We start from the raw sequence: 18719 nt of genomic DNA, 5'->3' as shown, positions 1-18719 counted from the left end.
GCAAAGTATTATTTTTAATACCTTTAATACTTGTAGTAATTACTTAAGTGGTGCCTAAGCGTAAAATATATCGATACTGTACATGTAGTTACGTAGCAAGGGTTTCGTGACTTTGTGTAGGTGGATCTGTTTCTACTTTGGAAGAAACAGAAGTTTTGTATAAAAATGTCATCCTTACTAAAAAACTGTTGGAGACTCTCACGAAATTTTCCAATTACAACACAAAAATGTAAATAAATTTGTTTAATAATTCTTGAACTTTTCACTTTTTACGTTATATAATAAATTATGAACTAAATTAATAGGTTATCCGAAGCTTTTTCCTTCGATGCGAATGAATACTACGACAACAGAAACTACTGATGCACAACGTATGTAAAACTATTGTTTATTATATCTTTAATAATCATTATGTTATTGGTAGAAATAATAATTTTCATTGACATCATTTTTATAACCCCTTTTATTTCTCAATAATTTTGAGGGTGTAGTATATTTATGTTTTATATTTACATTAATGAATTACTTTTTTAGCACCAACACTACGTAAAATAAATAAAGATGTGGCACCAATAAAGGATTTAGGTGCACTTATTGCAGCATATTTACCAAAATTTGTGCAAAAGGTTCAAATAACTGCTGGTGATGAGCTTGAAATAATGATTTGCCCAGATGGGTTGATTCCAACATTGTTATTCTTAAGAAATAATTACACAACTCAATATAGTTCTTTATCAGATTTGACAGCACTTGATGTTCCTTCTCGTAAATATCGGTTTGAGGTAAAGCTGCATTAAAGTTATTATTTTAGTACTTTGCATAATAAATATTGCATTATAATGTTTTGATTTCTAGCTTGTCTATAACCTTCTTTCATTTACTTACAACACACGTATTAGAGTAAAAACATATACAGATGAGTTGACACCTATACCATCAGTAGAATCAATCTATGATGCTGCTAATTGGTATGAACGAGAAGTATGGGATATGTTTGGTATAGTGTTCCAAGGTCATTCAGATCTACGTAGAATTCTTACAGATTATGGTTTTGAAGGACATCCATTGAGGAAAGATTTTCCTCTCAGTGGTTTTGTTGAGGTAATTTCATAATTTAAATTTATGTGTAAAATGAGATTTATATATTTCCGTTAGCAATTTAAAAAATGTTCCCTTTTTATGTTTAGGTACGTTATGATGATGAATTACAGAGAGTTGTATGTGAACCACTAGAATTAACACAGGAATTTCGTAAATTTGAATTATCTGCTCCATGGGAACAATTTCCTAATTTCCGACAAATTGCACCTTCTGATGAAAGTAATAAAACAGGTTCTTCTAAGGATAAGAAGTAAATTGTATTGTTGTAACATATTATAAATATACATTGAAAGGGACATGTTGTAGTTTTTATAGTGCTACTTATTTAATAATATTAGTAATTGATAATACTATTATTTATCCCTTTAAAATAAAGTAGTTATGAAGTATGAGAATAACATTTTTTATAGTTGGTTTAGTGAACTTAATAGTATAAATAATCCGTTCATTTTCTATAAGATGCTTCAAATGAAGTATGCGTATTTCGTATTGTTATTTATTTTACGTATTGTATAATATTATAAACGTAATTTATTAATTACAAAGTGCTTATGTCCTAATTTTAAGGCATATTTTTCGGTGAATTGTAAACAAATTGAATCGATAACAAAATTGACTGATCCTATCTTTAATGTTTACGTGTATCTAATAATAGGAATTACAGCATCTTATCCCTTTCTTAAGAGAAGTGTACAAGTACTCAACCTTTTTATACAATTATACATACGCTAATAAAATTTTATATGCACTAAATTTCATTATTGCATTTATTTTCTTTATTTAATTATGATAGCACCAGCAAATAGTGCGTCTTTAAACTAAGTACTTAATTATGTCCGTGTATTTTCGTCAGTACCAACAAGAATGTACTTCCAAAGAATAAGTTTTTTTTCAAGTATAAGGCAAGATACTTCCAATTTACGGGGCAAAAGAGAAACCTTTATGTTTCTTAAAAATATATCTTTTTTTAAAATTGTTTCCTTATCAATCCACCTGAAAATGTGCGCGTGGATCATATATAACGTCATCACAGTGCCAGTGGTATATACATACATAACATTCATTCTAACATCACAGTATTTCATAATTATATTCTCGCTATCGCGATATACGTTAGATTAACTTATACAATGATCGTACAATTTAAGTTCTTGCCCATCGTGAAATACTCAATTCCGGCAAGTGGATGTACACTATAACTTTTCAATGGGACTCGCTTTCTCTGCGGTGTCTTGTCGTCTTTTAATAAACGGAACGAACCCCCACAATGACGCGCCTACCACTAGAATGATACCTAAGATACTGAATATGGGGCCGTAACTGCCGATTTGTTCGTATACAATACCGCAAATGGGCGGGCCAATCAGTTGTATGATACCGTTTACGAACAACGAGATACCATAGGAGGAAGTAAGTTTTTCGGTTCCTAACATATCGGCCATGATGACCGCGGTGATACCGACGTAAATACCAGATGCTAATCCGAAAACACCACAATAAATTGACAGTAGGCTATAGCTGGTGGCTATAGGCAGGAGAGCCAACGAGATTCCAGAGATGAGCAATCCGCCGACGAAATACCAGTGCTTTGGCATAATCGAGACATCAGAGAGGGCAGAGCCCCCGATACGACCTATCAGATCTAAGATCGAAACGGTTGACAGAAGAAGGGAAGACATGTTTTTCTCAAAGCCTAACGAGATCGCGTACGCGGGTAACAGGATTACAAAATTCGTGTAGCTGACGGCGTTCGTCGAGTTCGAGATCAAAATCACCAGATAGATTGGATCCTTCAATAAACTGAAGTCGAAGAACTTGTTCATCTTCTCTTTCTCTTCGTTTTTATTCGTCTCGTCCGTGCCTTTTCTTGCAAACGTACTCGATATTGCATTCAAGGTTAACGTGGATGCCCTTTCCGGATGCAGAGCGGAAAGCGTGCTTCCGTGATACGGCGTGCTGACATAGTTAAACGATGACGTGCTCGGCGACTGGAACGGCGATTTTTGACGTCTCGATAATCGATAATCGCCACCACGTTCAGGAACCGCGTGCAGTGCCGGCGTGCTGTGCATCTGGCCCGTGATCTCTCGTCCCGTGGGCATACTAATCTTTCTCGTTCGACCTTGCACTGGTGTGTTTTTGTAATATTCTAACGCGACGCTGGACGCGCTCTTTGGTACCATTGGCGCAGCCTTCTCGTTCTTGTTCAAAGTAGAAACAACGTGATTGAATTGCTTCTCGTCTTCGGGACTAGTTACTGTGATCGAGGCGGTCTCCAAGTCAGTGTCGTTCGACTTTCTCGTCGACGAAGCTGGCACCAGGTGCTTTTCCACCGGTTCGTACAAAAGAGCACTCGCCCACACATTCAAAGTGACAGCACCCATTATTAATACTGCACCTCTGTAAAAAAGCAAAATGAACTTTAGCGTATTTTGTTCGGCCGATCGGCAGAATTTACTATAGCTTACAATATCGTCCATCGGGACATTCCACAGCTGTTGAGAAAAAACGTCACTTCGTTATTATGTCAATTACAGTTAAATGTTTGCTGATCTTTCTTTTACCAAATATGCTTTTTTAACACTGACATTTAATGTAGTTAATAATTTCACATAAGTTCCACTGTTCATTAACAATTGAAATACAATCACGTTTGATTAATGATTATATAAATCGTGAAATGGAACAGGAAATATTTGAAACTATTTCATGATTTAAAAAGAAAAAAAGATTTTTCTGATATCATGACTTATGATGCAATGAAATGAAAATAATTCAAAAGATCATAGATAGAAGCGTTTGTAAAAACGCTTTATTCTTTATATTCCTCGTATACGTCTTAGTTACAAAATTGTTTTATGTTATAAAATACTTTTTTTTCTATGGCGTATAAATTGTAAAAAATAAATACAAAGAATAATACTTTAAGATACAAATTCTTCTTAAATACGATTTGTTAATACTGTTAAGAGATTCATGTATCACATACTTTGATAACAAACAAATATAATATAATCTTTTACATTAATAGTATCTCGTTAATATACTGGCTTACAGATCTTATAAATTACCATTGAGTACCATAGACAAAGTCTTATATATTCTAACATACGTAAGACTCATTCTAATCACGTGTATTTTTAAATAATCGCTTTAATTGAAAATTCATTAGGAATTATGCGGGTGTTTCATAGTCTGCGCCGTAAGCTTGTTTCCTAGTTAGGGCAGACTATGAGATACACAGTTTGTGCGTCAATCTGAAACTGTTTCTCGTACGGATTAAGACATGAACATTCATGCAGAATGTTGTTATTCAATTTTTAAATAGAGTACGAAAGAAAGAAGAAAAACAAGAAGAGTGCATGGAAAATTTTCTTCGAACGTTGAGAACACTCCTGGCAACAGACATTCGATACTTTTCAAAACAGAAACAAAAGAAAAGAAAAAAAAAAGAAAGAAAAAAAGAGTCTATCGGAGACGAAACGTATATAAGTATCCCTTTCCCGCTTTTAAAATAGACCGAGTTGGAAGTCATATTTTTAGCGTGTGTTTCAGATCGCGGACAATATTCTGCGGTATACGAGAGAAGTTCATCTTCTTCGAAATCGCAGTTTGTCCCTGTCTTCTTCCATGGAACACATTCTTCTGCAACAAAAGAAAAAATAAAAGGGACGCTTAGATGGGCGGTAACGTTCTAGCTTATATCTATCGGTGTAGTAGTAGTAGTAGTAGTAGTAGAATAGTAGTAGTAGTAGAATAGTAGTAGTAGTAGCAGCATATACATATACTATACATAGATATAGAATATGAAAAAGGTACGTTTACGCTTTCGATACTCGTTACGCATAACGATATTCCACATTTGCATTCGGCAGTGATTAGAATTTTGTTTTCGATACACGCGTTAGAATCGACCAACTCGATTAACCGGTAAAGCGTTCTCGGTTGGCGCAAAAGCGATTTTTCGACACAATACGGCTGCTGCCTCGTGTCGCTGCAAAGGAAAACTTTGAGAAAATAAAAAAAAATACTAAAAAAGATAACCTAATAAAAAAAATGGAAAGAAAAAAACACGAAATGCATGTTTGAGACTGACTTACATTCGATGCAGCATCATGATTTATTAAACTAATTTGCACTTGGACTTGTTAATATCGTTTGATAAAGAAAATACAACGATCTATTCACATGTTCAATCGATAACGTATTACCTACATAAATTGCATATTCATGAGACCAAAGAAGGAAAAAACAAGTTTACTATATTTCGTGTTCGTGAAATAAAAATAACGTATAACTGGAATCAAAAATTGATAAACACTTTTTTTTTCGGATGAACGACCATTTTTTTTCCTATGTCTAATACGAAATGGATAAAAATTGCGGAGTTATCTTAATTCCATTTTTGCATTTACGACACGTTAACACCAAACACGTGAGTATCACGCATTTGCGGCATTATAATGCGCACACTTGAAAATCTACAAGTTCTTCAACGTCAAATCGTACGTTTCCGTGCTTCTCACACGGTCGTGATTATTACGTGTGCACACACAATAAAAAAAGACACGACACGTGCAATTACATTCCCTCCTCCTTAACTATTCATCGGGTATTCTTTTCCCCTCTTCCTTCCTATTTCGACGAGAATTCGAATGATGCTTTGTTTTAAAAGAAACGCAAGATAATAACTTTATCTTTCCATGTGCACATATATGTATTTCAAACAAAACAAGTTATATACTTTATATGCTAGAACGATTGTTAACATACTTCAATGCTAATACTTAGTTGTGCAAGAATAAAACAGATGCTTGTATCGTTTGCACTGACGATAAGTATCTGAAGCAAATTGCAATTTCACGACACAAAGATCGCATCCAGGTCTTTAAATAACCGCCCGGCCAGGGAACTCGTCTTTATCATCATGGAGGAAAGTCGTCACAATAGATGGTAATAATACTGGCCCATATTTATTTCGTCCCTTTTTATCGCAGTCACGGTGCAGTTGTGTCTAATTTAAAATCAAGCGTTAAAACACATATATTACTCATGATAATTGTTGGTAAGGTAGGAAGCGTGGTAGACAATTTCGACCATTAAAGTACGAGGACATGAAACACAAAAACGTATATATATATACGGAATATATCATTCTTACCTAAACCACGTGAGATGCGTCAAGTGCCGTTTTTCACATGCAGACTTCGGGGTTAGTATATAGATAATATTTCTGTACTTTTTAAAAATTAAAATAATGTTAATTGGTCGCGAGCCTATCGTCTCTTTAACAACCAATTATTAAATTATTTCTTTACACGTGTGTGTATATACATTACCGTGCGTGTGTCAAATAGTTAATTTTCGTTATCTTTAATGACAACACGTTTGATAAAGAGATTCTAAAACAGCTACAGATGTTGTAAATTTTGCAGAGATGTACAATAACGTTGTGTACACAAATGCACGCGTGTGGTTGATCTGAGCATCTCGTGAAAGGAGCTATGCACATGCATGATCGATCGTCGTCACATTTAATTAATTGTAATAATGATGTATAAATACTCACCAAAAATAATCTTCACAAAATATATACGAACTTTCTACGACAATAACACTTTATTTACAGATCTTCACGAGAACGAGAAGATGCCGTGATAATACACAAACGTCTCGTATTTTTTTTTCTTTTTTTTATGACACTCTCAGTGTCACAAATTACATAAAAATTGGACAAATCAAGCTCACGAATCACAGATACATTAAATTTTGTCAAAATTAAAATGAACGTGTTAAAGCATATTTTAATTGATTATATCATTTACTTAAAAAAAAGTCAGATATAAACATATGTAAAATATTAATAAATTATTATACTGTTGCATCAATTCACTAAATGAAATATTGTTAAATAAATGCTGTATCAAAATAAAAATGAAATTTTAATCTTTCATTTTAGTTATTCATGGTAGATTTTTGGTCTATAATTTCTTAGCAACCATAAATTGAATTTTTATCAACATAGTAAAGCCATACTTGCTGCACTTTATAAATATAATAAAAATACGTACCTGTAACCATATTCTCTCAGAAGAACCCCTAGGACAGGTGGAAGAAATATTGAACCTAATGCACTACCAGATATGCAGAGTCCATTTGCAAGTCCACGTAGCCGAACAAAGTATGAAGTTACTATATACACAGTTGGAGGGAAAGCCAAACCTGCCCCTGTTCCTACCAGGACACCATAACTAACAACAGAACAAAGAATAACATTATAAACTTGTATATCAAATAAAAAATGTAAACAATCTCTCTTTCTTCTTAATAGATATATAATTACCTAACACATAAGAAGGCCACAGAATTTGCAAAATAACTCAGCATCATTCCTGCAGCAGCAAATGTTCCTCCTAACAAAGTTACTGTTCGATAGGAATATTTAACTGATAGTATACTGGATAGGGGTCCTATAAAACAAATTGTGATCCTTTATGGATTATGGGCTTATAATTTCATAAATTTAATGAGAAATTAGTTTTATTTGAAAAGTGATATTATAAAAGAAATGTATCTTACCAAGTGAACTATAAAGGAAATAGCATAAAGCTGGTATCCAAGCAGCTGCAGCAGGTGATGCATTGAAAACTTCAAGAAATTCAACAAATAAAACACCAAAAGATTTCACTGTGCCTGGGATTAAAAGATTAACCATAACAGATGCTAAAAGCACAAGCCACCCCCATCCTCCATCTGGTGGAACTAATTCTTCTTCAGTTGTTACATGTTTAACTATAAAAAGAAAAGAATCATTGATGATATACCATACTATATTATCTTACTAAGTTCACATTAATTGTTTCAACATACTTTATGATACAAACAAATAATCTAAAACATACATTATATTGCACAAATAGTTTAATTTTTATCTTTTAAATATTATTAAATATTCAATTAGAGATTGAAATTTTTAACTGAGGGAATCTTAAAACACTTTTAAGTTAGAAAACCTTCTACCATTCTTAGGAAACATCACTCTTTTTTTATTTAAAATTCTGCACTACATCGTTCGAAAAAAATAAACGGTAGCACTTTTGAACGAGCGGATCTATATTATTATTAGAATTTATCGAGAGAATTTTAAATTTTCACGGTCGTACAACATATTTTTAGCCATGGAAGAAAAGCGAATAACGCGAAGCGGTTCGAAAAATCGCCGCGAGTCGTCGTTGCGTTTCCTCTGTGTTTACCCGAAAAATAAAATAGGGACGATCAGCTAACGTGCGTTGATCCTTTCATAAAACAACGAAAAACGAAAGTGGATTCATGAATACGATCAATTTACCTTGCTTATTGGTCCCATTTAAGTTACTTTTCTTCTCATTTTCGGAGTTCTGCGACACGAGCGTGTAGCTGCCCTTCGTGTTCTCGTTTCCACCAAATTTGATGTTGATTCCATTGTCTTGATCTTGGACTCGTTGCATTGTCATCGACCTTTTATTTCACGTTCACACTGGCGCGCGCGCACATATACACTCATGCACACGTATACGTATATATATACACGTAATTATACAAAGGAAAAGCGAAACCAATTGGCTGGGTTCACTATGAAGAAAGAAAATCTAACGCAATGACCACCATGCGTATCGCTGCCGTCGGCGAGCGAAGCTAATTAAAATGCAACGAAACAACGAAGGGAAAAAGAGAAAGAGAAAGACAGAATACAAGATCCTGATAGTGCACCAAAATACGACACAAAATAGATATCGTCGTGACCTATGAGTGCACCAGTATCAATGTTCACAAACTGCAGGATCGGCAGTTGTGTCCTCCTCTCCAATGGCCTCGGACTTCATCAACGATTTCAATTTGATGCTGCTGTCGGTTACACCTACGCCACAGTAGTTTCTTCTATTCCTCCGATAAACCGCGTCCCGTGAACTGGTCATAGACCCTGGTCGCGTGAACGATTTGCTTCGAAAAAGAGGAAAATATTCGCCGCGCTGCGAGTGACCCGACGCCAACGATGGCAACCCGCAATGCGCCGATGTTACGAGCTGTTTCACCAGGGTTACACCTCCGTCCGTGCCTCTTTCTTTCAACGCTCTGTCAAATTGCATAGAGCACATAAACAATCGCATGTATATCAGAATTTCTAACCACGGTTCACTCTATCATATCCCCCTCGACAGAAAACCATCGATTTCACACTCGGATAACCCGTAACGGCACCAAAACAACTTGTCCGTCGCGGAACGACTGATCAGCTGTGTATCACGCAGGGCCGTTTACCACTACTTCATCCTGTCTCCCACCATGTCCATACGTCCTCCCGTTTTCAGTCTTCCCTCCGGTGTGGTGTTCTGTCGATTTTCTCCCACTCTTTTTAAATGGTATACAGTTCTCTCTGTGTGCTGTCCTTTCTCCATCGACAAAACCCTCTTACTCTATTATACCTTCACGTAGGTCGAGCTCGCGTAGCAAGGAAGACGAACCAAGGAATAAGAGAATGGAAAATTTGCGATGGCGTGCAATTACAGGCATAGCCTGCGCGCACACACACGGGCCAAACGTAGGATTTTGTCCTCCGTTGCGCGGCGGATGCCGTACGAATTTAATATTTGTAACGCGCGCGCGCGGGCTCAGGCTCAATGTGTCCCACTTTGGAATAGAGAAATCGAGGTAGGAAAAACAAGCCCCGGAGCGTACGAAGATAAGCCTCGTGCTCGATATATATTGAGTGGCGATCATGACAAATTTTGTTTGCTATCAACCGGGCGCGCGTATAAGAGAACTACATTTCAGCTTATCGTAAGAAGGTAAATTTTCGTGGTGACTAATCAGTGAGTTTACTCACCTCTTGAAAAACCATTATCCCAACGTTTCCTTTCGAACATTTCCAAGGAACTGATTTATAGGACTTACGCATCCTTGCGCTACTTTTCAAAAAGTTTTTAAAATGTTTATGTAAAAATTAATAGATTATAAAATTTATTTAATATTCACAACAATATGCATTACGCACATTGTAATCTCTTCCTCTGTGATAATTTTTTAATTTTTAAAATAAAATTGAATGGTAATAGGAAAAGTACATATTGCATATTATTATGTAATATATAATAAAGAATAGTGTTCAGTAATATAAATGATATAATTTGCATGTACAGTAGAATAAATATTAGCTGGATCTCTATGTAAATACTCTTCACGCAGTGTCACTACATGGTTAGGTAGAAAAGTGAGATTCTATCATTTCAGTCATATCGCAAATTCCTGACATCACATGTTTGTCAGAGAAACCATTGTGCGTACATTTGACGATGAGTGTTCAGGGAATTAGAACGAAATATTTGTGATAGCGCACATACAACACAATCCTCTCAGTGGGCATTAGTTCTATTCCCAGAAAAGTGAAAATATCATACATAGATATTGTTATAATGAACACTTTCACGTCACTATAACTTTCAAAATTATAATTCATGTAATTTGCCATTATATTGTTAATATTTTACCCTACTTATTGTTTAGCTAGTACATTTTTCAATTAAGAATACTAATTTATATGTATCATTGAATATAATGTGCATCATGTTTCAAAAATAAATTTTTCAAGCAAATTCTCAGATAACTCGTCATCAAGTAAATTTTTTTAATCAAACCGGACGCTCCACTTTTTTTTCGAGTACACAAAGTTGCACACTTCATTTTTATCACGCGTTATATAGAACGTATACGTGACAATGTATACATTGATATATTTGTCATACGCATAACAGATCTGTACTAAATCTATAAAATATTCCGATAAGCCAGTTCGAAGTATTCCCAATCGAAAATACATATCTTCTCATTATGTAATTACAATTATTATATATAATTGTGCATTTTATAATATGTCCAAATAAGATGAAAATCACCATAGAGATTTGATCTTATCGATCTCGTTCAATACATAGTTCGATTTATTGGCCAAAAAAAATAGCGAGAAAAATGACGGGAATGGATATCTATGTTGGGTAGATAAGAAAGATACCTCTCAATCGAAGACGTCAGAATTATTACAAGCGGTCATGAAAAGCCATAAACAATGTAAATTACAAATAACGAACTAATTGTTCCTCTTTGCGAATTAACTTGAAACGCGCAATTGATAGCAGTAACTACACATGACTCAGTCTATATTTGCTCTTATTAAGCATCAATTGGTGTTGCGATGACAGTTATAAGAGGGATGCACGACCAGTCACCGATCCGTCTCGACTTCTCGAATTCATATGCGTGCATCCAAAGGGTATCCATTTTAATCGACTGAATTGAAGTCTTATTCTTGGAAATCGTTCGCTGGGAATGTATGTAATTCCACTATGAGGATAAAGATACAGGAATGAGAGTAAATATTTGATCGGGCATTATGGCTATGAGGAAATTACAATGCCTCAGCGCTATAACATTTCTCATTGTACGCTGATCATTATATACCAAATGCGGCGAAAGATATTTCTGCAGGAATATCAAAGGACAGATGCAACAGGATGTGCTGAATCACTGAATATTTTAATCAGAAACTTTATTCATACGAAAATATAGTTCTGCTTGAATGGTATGTTATTAAATACAATTTTTTTAGTATAGCTCTTTATCCTGTAATATTATACAAAAATGATAAGAAATATTTACACAAAATTTTTTTATGTACAACGAAAGTTACAAAAATAAAATTTATAATGATTTGTACAACGGTGATCATTAAAGAAATGATGTATATCGATAAAAAGTATCTCCCTTTGTGCTCCCCTCTTACATCCTTTGATTACGTTACTACATGTTCGTTGATGGCGCAATGGATTCGCGTAAAAACAAGTACAAATAGAAATATTTCTGTCAACAGTTTAAATTACCACTAAAATACTTCATTTATGATGTGCATTTGTGTCAAGAAAAATGTTTGTTGTGACGACACACTGCTTTATATGTTCGTATATTGTTCTAATAAGTACCAGTTGTGTTGTAAAAACATTCACCAAGAAGTCAAAGGTTGATTGACGTGAAAATAAGATAATAAATTTACCAAGAACTTAACAATGATAGAATTAATATTTCATGCAATGATTTGATGATATCGGAAATAATGATAAATTGGTTGACAATAACATTGATATGTAAATAAATTTCCTAATTGAAATATTTGTTTAGTTAGATATATTTATTTTATTTTTTGAAAGAGAACTGCACATAGCAAAGTGCTTCTACATAAAATGTATATACTTTGGGATACAATATATCTGTTTATATTGATCACAGTTCATAATTAGTAAAAATTATGAAGTATGAAGTGTTTGACTGCTAATATTAAAAAACTATTTTCATTTTCATTAACAAATATTTCTCACTATTATTTGAAATACATCAGAATCATGTTTTACTTTAACCACTTTCTTGGCTCTTATTGCCTGTCAATTTTTGCTTTTGTTTAATACTGTAATCTGACAAAGCAGCCTTAATTGCATCTTCTGCAAGCACTACAATATACAAAAGGAAAAAGTTAAATTTTGTACTTCTAATATATAATAATTATATTCAAAAGTTTTTTACTTATACTCTACAACTTTTAATTTATAAAAAATCCTTGAATGTTAAAGTTTGTAATAAACATTACTTACTTGAACAGTGCAGTTTGACAGGTGGTAAACATAATTCTTTAGCAATGTCAGTATTTTTTAGTGCCAATGCTTCATCAACCTGTAAATCAATTTAATATCCAAATTCCAAAATCGAATCAGTTACATATATTCACACTAGTATAATAATACTTACAGTTTTCCCTTTAACCCACTCTGTAGCTAAAGAACTTGAAGCAATAGCAGAACCGCAACCAAAAGTTTTAAATTTAGCATCAATGATTTTTCCTTTCTCATCAACTTTAATTTGAAGCTTCATTACATCTCCACAGGCTGGTGCTCCTACAATACCTGTACCAACATGGGAGTCATTTTTATCCAAAGAACCAACATTTCTTGGATTTTCATAATGATCTATAACCTGTAAAATAATAAAAATAAACTTACAACAAAATATTTTTCACAATCAATACTTAACGCGTTTATTTTGTTAAAAAGAAACCACTTTGAACAATTGTGAAATAATAAAAGAACATATATATACTAATGACGTTTAGAAATCAAAATTATCAGATAAGAGATAAACATAATCTAAACATTACTGCGATATTAGTACGAAATTTTTATTGTCATATTTACAAAAAGGCACTTCTTGAAGCATAATCATATGAAGATCGTGTATAAAGGTCAAATTTTCTACGTATATATTCTAATAATAGACACAACTATTCGATATTAATTGCTAAAACTAACGCAAGACAACCGTCACCACTGGCCTACGATTAACGCCGCAAATCAAGGAGATAGATACCTACATTTGGGTGATAAGATACAGCTGGAACACTTCGAGATATTAATTTTGAGGTTCGGTTGAGTCCCGAAGGCAACGATCGTAGCAGAGACATCGTGTTTATTTGCGAGTTAACATCGACACCGCACCAACAATTTCATCACTTCGCACAATACTCCTCTGAAATAATCGATTTTACCTTGAAGTATACAGTAGTCTAGATGTCGGTAGTATGCGATACTGGTAGCCCTGCTTTAACCTGGGAACAAATAATAGCAAGAACGAATTCCGTGTTGCAAATTAATCCTTGAATTAAAAAATCAAATCTTTTTCGATTAGTTTAATTTTCCTTAAATAATAATTAACCATGCAATATATTTGTTTCTAATTTGATAACTTACAAATTGTAAAAATTATTGAACTTGGTTGTATGTGAAATCAACATTATGCAAAATGGCGTTTTAAGAAAAATTATCTATAAAACTTGAATAATTATATACTTTAAAGTAGATTTCTAATAATATCTGAAATAACCCGAAGGAACGGTTACATAACTGTAATTATACATAAATCAATTTGTAAGATTACCGTTTCGTAACACGTTGATGAACGTTTTGCAATTATTTTACGAATTATTAGAATTACACAATGTGACCAACTAGCAAAAAACTTACTTTTTCTGGATATATATTCTAATGCTGTCATACGAACACTAAAAATTTTACAAAACATAATTCATTTTTTACGCGATTCATGTTCTATTTGCTGTAACACAATACTGAGCTTAGCCAAAGCATGCAAGGAAAGGAAGCGAATAATTTTAAAGTCGACACTGAATGGACCCAAGAATGGATGTCTCCAAAACGAATCCAAGAAAATAAGTATCTCAATATACAAGAGGTAGTACGTGGACCATTTTCATCACCTAGATTATTAACAGTACAACCGCGTGTCTCATATTCATCTTGCCAACGAGAAGCCAAATATGCAAAAAGTAATTGCATTGTACGTCACGGTATTCCTGACACTTGGAGGGAATACTTAGCCATGAAAGGACTTTGTGGTACGGCAGAAGCATACGTATTACAAAAGTATTTGATACCTTCTTGCGTTAGATGTCTCGCCACTAATAGGCTATGGAACGACATAGGTTTACCTTTCATACAAGGAATTCCTGATCCATGGAAAAGTAGGTCTCTTCATCAGAGCCAACCTATTAAATGTTTACGGCGGCGATCTCTTCGCAGAAAAAATATTTCTACGCAAATTGCGTATATTTACGACGGAGACGACGAGGCAGAAATAGAATGCAGTGTAAAGTGTCCATTTAATAAAGATCATGTTGACAGTAAAAAAGATGCGCCTCAAACAGGACACAGGGAATCAAATTTCCCGCTAATTCAACCAGAAGTGCTTCAAATGTACGAAGACAATTTGAAGGGAATTAAGAACAGTAAACACGTTAGGCAGTTACCGCTTAATAAAAATGCACAATTATTATTTGATAAAAAAAGCAGCAGAAAAATACTTAAGGACGATTTTAGTGATAATGTAGAATTAAAAAAGACTGTTCGTAAAACTCGAGAAATCATTGCGAATAGAAAAGCAAGTAACTATAGTAGTAGTAAGTCTGTGATTCACAAAACAGAAAAATTAGATGAAAAAAAGCAATTTTTACCAAAAAAACGCAGAAAAAAGTCAAATGAAACGATCGTTAAAAAGAATATTCCATCTGTTCCGATCGAAACAATAAATGAGGCTATACAAACATCTCTAACTATGGAAGACAAAGTTGAACAAGTAAAAGACTCACTTCACAAGAGTCATATTGAAGCAAATACTCAAAGGTACCCTAATATTGTCTGTTGCAATTGCATGTTACAAAATTATATGATTCCAAATATTAGATATTGTTCCAATTTCGTGAACCCATTAAGAGGTGTAAATCTATCAAACCGTGTGTTGTGTCAGGATTGTGAGAATGTTTATTGTAAAAGTAGTACGAAAAAAGTAAAGTCTGTGCCAAAGACGATAAGTTTCTGTACGTCAGATCCAAGATTTTTGAAACGCAAAAGCATTTGCAAATACACGAAGCTGAAGTTTTGTACTTGCATGCAAAAGGCAAGAAAACGGTTTGAGGAATTAAACCGAATAGGTCATCGTATTAAAACGAAGAGCACCATTGTCTCTAAGCAAGAGCTGAAACTAATGTGTTATCGCTGTAACAGTTCTTATCTGAAGATCGCGCCGATTCATGCGAATGATGCCGGTCGAAAGACTCGTTCTTACATCTGCAAGAAACCCTCGAATAAGATGGAGAAAGAACGAAATAGGAGCAGGGATTGTGTTACAAAATATTCCACTACACGAAGACGAAGGAATATCGTTCGAGGTTCCAAGAAATGCGGTTGCACGTGCGTGGAAAACAAAAGGCACGTTTCTAAACGAGGCCTTGAACGAACGTCACATTCGACGATTGTTAAATGGAGAAATGATGTGGCAAAAAGAGACAGTCATGAATTCTTGGGAGAAAATAATTGCGATGATAGGTTGAAAAAAGAAACTGAGGAAATGAAGGTTGAAGAAATACAGAAGGACGTTCAAAACGTTAGCCAATATACTCAGTCATTTCCTGACAGCAAAACACTAAATAAAAAATACGATAAAGAAGTACCGCGAGATTATTATTGTGGTACTATAAAGGGGTGTAAAAATAAGAAAAATAAAATCAATGATTCCACGATGTGCTATAATGAAGAAATTGGAGTTACACAATTTCCATGCTCAAAATCTGATAAAACTATGTGGTATTCCGTATCAGACAGTGGAGAATATGCGGACATATCCGATAACATTGGAAATGTCGGTTTTAATGTCACGGCCCAAGATAAATTGTCAGTGACTTCATTAACTTTTATACGACGGTTGAATACTACTCTGATAAGAGGCATATATCGGAGGAAGAAATTGAGAACTAGTTGGGCTCGTTGTGTATCATCTACAGATACCTTGAATGAGCAGGCTTTAAAAATCGGAAAGAAAAGAATATGTACCAATCGAAACTGTCATCCGAATAGGATGTGTAATAATATTTTTTATTCCACGGTCGGTAAAAAAGGTAAGGCCGTCATGAGTGCTGGGACATTAATTCGCGCGAGGAAATCGAGAAGGAACAAGGCGACACTGAAGTACAGAATAATGTAAACGGCGTGGAAAAATACAACTATAGAAAATGTGTGACATCGTTTTAAAAATTAACTCATGGAACCGTATGATAAAGTCAATAACGGGGAATTAAGCCAGGCGATTATCTTTTTAGTTCGTTGATTACAAACGAAAAGTCTAACGAATTGCTAGCGTTTTCACAGTTAAAAGATAATCCTAATTTAATCGACAAGAATGTAACTTATTGAATTTGACGCTGGAACAAAATTAGTTGTCATGTAGTGTTCGTAAAAGTTGAAAAAAAGTATAAAACTTTATACTGTAGGGACATACATAGTTGACAGTTAAAAAATAATGCTCTCAAGAGTTATTTGTTCATGAAATAAATACGTTTAAGATTGCCGACAATTCGGGCGATGGGGGGGAACATTCTTCTCACTTGAGCCTCTTGATATCATTGAACGAAATAGAAAAACATTATGTGCGATAAGAAAACCGTTCTAGAAAAATCTATTTTTTAAGTAATTGCGCATCATCGCCGAAAAATGAAAAAAAAATGTACGAAAAAATAATTATATTACTTTAACATCAGGCTTACAAAAATAAATACTAAAAAAAGGAATATTTTTACATTAAAATGATGTATTTCGAAACATAAGTAATCAATTGAATTAAATTTTATACTGAAGAGTCTCAAGAGGAAATGAAAAAACAAAATAAGATAAAATCAAAATATTAATTAGAAATGTACTTTCATCAGTTTATTATCCATTGAGGAAGTATTTATCAATTCATGTAGATGATAAAAATAGAATTATACAAATTGGAGTACCTTTTAATGATATTAAAATGTCTTAATTATCTTGAAAATCAAATTTTAATATTGGTTAGGTATTTTCAGATATTCAGTTTATAACATAGCCATGCTTCAGATACAATATAAGCTTTTGAGATATTATCAACAAATCTTAACTTAATAATAAAGTTCAATGTCTCAAAGTAACAAGTGTTAGATTAGAACTTAAAAGATTAAATAATTATTTCAAGGACTATGAGATACATCTAAGGTGAAAATTAAAAGGATACATCATAACCTAACAAAATTTGAACTGAAATTTACAGATGGATAATAGGAAACCATATGAAAAGAACATCATTAATTCCTTGATTAACATGAATATAAAAATTTACTAATATGTACAATGTTAAGATAATAATGAGTTTCCATTTGATATTAATATTTAGTGAAATATCAATTAGGTGATAGAGATAGTGAACATTGTGAAAAATATAATTTTAATAGCTCCAGTTATTATAAACTTCAAAAGAATAAATACAAATTGAATGAACTTTCTTTTGATGTATTAATACAATATAATGCACGTAAAGATATGAGAGGTACGAAAATGTAGCTACCTATCGTTTATCATTTGCTTCTTGCTAAATTCTAAGAAACATTTCAAGCTTCCAACGTTTATTCACCACTTCATTCATTAAAATGTACAACACACCTGTACTTGAAAAAACAATCGAAAGGTTATTAAAAGAGAGAAGATTTAGGAAGTCTACATACGTGAATTCTCTCTTATCATGAAACTTAACACACAAATGTAAGTAAATAACGAAAACACGTTTCACAATGGAGGGAACTCAATTCCGCGATTGGTCCATTCTCCTAATTGACTTTCACTGCCATCTGTCAATTGGAGTACGAATTATTTCCTATTGTGTTCTTTTTGTACATTACGGCTGTCATTACTTATTAGCGTGATGTTAGGAGAAGCAAAAAACATTTAACGTTACAGTGAGTGTTTCTAAAATGTATCTACATCGATATAAAAACTATTTTTGTGCTGTGATGTCATTATTTGGCGATATGGTTTAACGATATAGTTTCTTAGTCGTATTTTTTAATTGTAAATAACCTTTATCTTTATTAAATATTTTTCCGTAATATGGCAAAGACTAAAACAATCAGTAAAGGCTGCCCTAAATGTGAACAGCAGGTAATTTTACATGGCGGTTAATAATTT

The 18719-nt window shown here is 33.5% G+C and overlaps 4 protein-coding genes across 5 annotated transcripts in view; 2 read left to right on the top strand and 2 right to left on the bottom strand.

Moving 5' to 3' along the window:
• The first annotated feature begins 87 nt into the window (after positions 1–87).
• On the top strand, positions 88–1392 carry LOC108570733 (NADH dehydrogenase [ubiquinone] iron-sulfur protein 3, mitochondrial). The gene is made up of 5 exons (XM_017932637.1): positions 88–229; positions 306–371; positions 535–782; positions 856–1101; positions 1188–1392. The coding sequence occupies exons 1-5, from the start codon at positions 166–168 to the stop codon at positions 1353–1355; spliced, it is 792 nt and encodes a 263-aa protein (XP_017788126.1). The 5' UTR covers positions 88–165; the 3' UTR covers positions 1356–1392.
• A 902-nt stretch (positions 1393–2294) lies between these two features.
• Positions 2295–8594, bottom strand: LOC108570690 (monocarboxylate transporter 12). The gene is made up of 5 exons (XM_017932583.1): positions 8450–8594; positions 7681–7893; positions 7445–7571; positions 7173–7352; positions 2295–3501 (listed from the first exon to the last, which is right to left on the bottom strand). Exons 1-5 carry the CDS (start codon positions 8592–8594, stop codon positions 2295–2297), a joined length of 1872 nt encoding a protein of 623 aa, XP_017788072.1.
• A 3789-nt stretch (positions 8595–12383) lies between these two features.
• Positions 12384–18328, bottom strand: LOC108570717 (iron-sulfur cluster assembly scaffold protein IscU). 2 transcript variants are annotated; one of them, XM_017932616.1, is made up of 5 exons: positions 18260–18328; positions 13547–13780; positions 12928–13152; positions 12774–12852; positions 12384–12632 (listed from the first exon to the last, which is right to left on the bottom strand). In XM_017932616.1, exons 2-5 carry the CDS (start codon positions 13634–13636, stop codon positions 12538–12540), a joined length of 489 nt encoding a protein of 162 aa, XP_017788105.1. In that variant the 5' UTR covers positions 13637–13780; positions 18260–18328; the 3' UTR covers positions 12384–12537. The 2 variants fall into 2 exon arrangements, with proteins under 2 accessions (XP_017788105.1, XP_017788104.1); XM_017932615.1 differs by having other exon boundaries at positions 18103–18304.
• Positions 18329–18547: 219 nt separating this feature from the next.
• Positions 18548–18719, top strand: part of LOC108570767 (UPF0547 protein C16orf87-like) — a 981-nt gene continuing 809 nt past the window's right edge. The window contains exon 1 of the mRNA XM_017932672.1: positions 18548–18692. Within this exon, the coding sequence (XP_017788161.1) occupies positions 18642–18692 (51 nt within the window). The 5' untranslated portion in view covers positions 18548–18641. The remainder of the gene's footprint in view (positions 18693–18719) is intronic.

This window comes from Habropoda laboriosa, unplaced genomic scaffold (genome assembly GCF_001263275.1).
Source record: "Habropoda laboriosa isolate 0110345459 unplaced genomic scaffold, ASM126327v1 scaffold87, whole genome shotgun sequence".
Taxonomy (NCBI): Eukaryota; Metazoa; Arthropoda; class Insecta; order Hymenoptera; family Apidae; genus Habropoda; species Habropoda laboriosa.
This window is presented reverse-complemented; position numbering and strand designations above follow the sequence as displayed.

Excerpts from the sequence above, each read along its gene's own strand:
- LOC108570690 (XM_017932583.1), bottom strand. The coding sequence starts at position 8,594 with ATGACAATGCAACGAGTCCAAGATCAAGACAATGGAATCAACATCAAA. Across the intron at positions 7,572-7,680 it reads TTTCCTTTATAGTTCACTTG|GACCCCTATCCAGTATACTA; the intron begins GTAAGATACATT and ends TTTGTTTTATAG. Across the intron at positions 7,353-7,444 it reads GTGGCCTTCTTATGTGTTAG|TTATGGTGTCCTGGTAGGAA; the intron begins GTAATTATATAT and ends TTCTGTTGTTAG.
- LOC108570733 (XM_017932637.1), top strand. The coding sequence starts at position 166 with ATGTCATCCTTACTAAAAAACTGTTGGAGACTCTCACGAAATTTTCCA. Across the intron at positions 230-305 it reads TCCAATTACAACACAAAAAT|GTTATCCGAAGCTTTTTCCT; the intron begins GTAAATAAATTT and ends CTAAATTAATAG. Across the intron at positions 783-855 it reads CTCGTAAATATCGGTTTGAG|CTTGTCTATAACCTTCTTTC; the intron begins GTAAAGCTGCAT and ends TTTGATTTCTAG.
- LOC108570717 (XM_017932616.1), bottom strand. The coding sequence starts at position 13,636 with ATGTCTCTGCTACGATCGTTGCCTTCGGGACTCAACCGAACCTCAAAA. Across the intron at positions 12,853-12,927 it reads AGTGGGTTAAAGGGAAAACT|GTTGATGAAGCATTGGCACT; the intron begins GTAAGTATTATT and ends ATTGATTTACAG. Across the intron at positions 12,633-12,773 it reads TGTCAAACTGCACTGTTCAA|TGCTTGCAGAAGATGCAATT; the intron begins GTAAGTAATGTT and ends TGTATATTGTAG.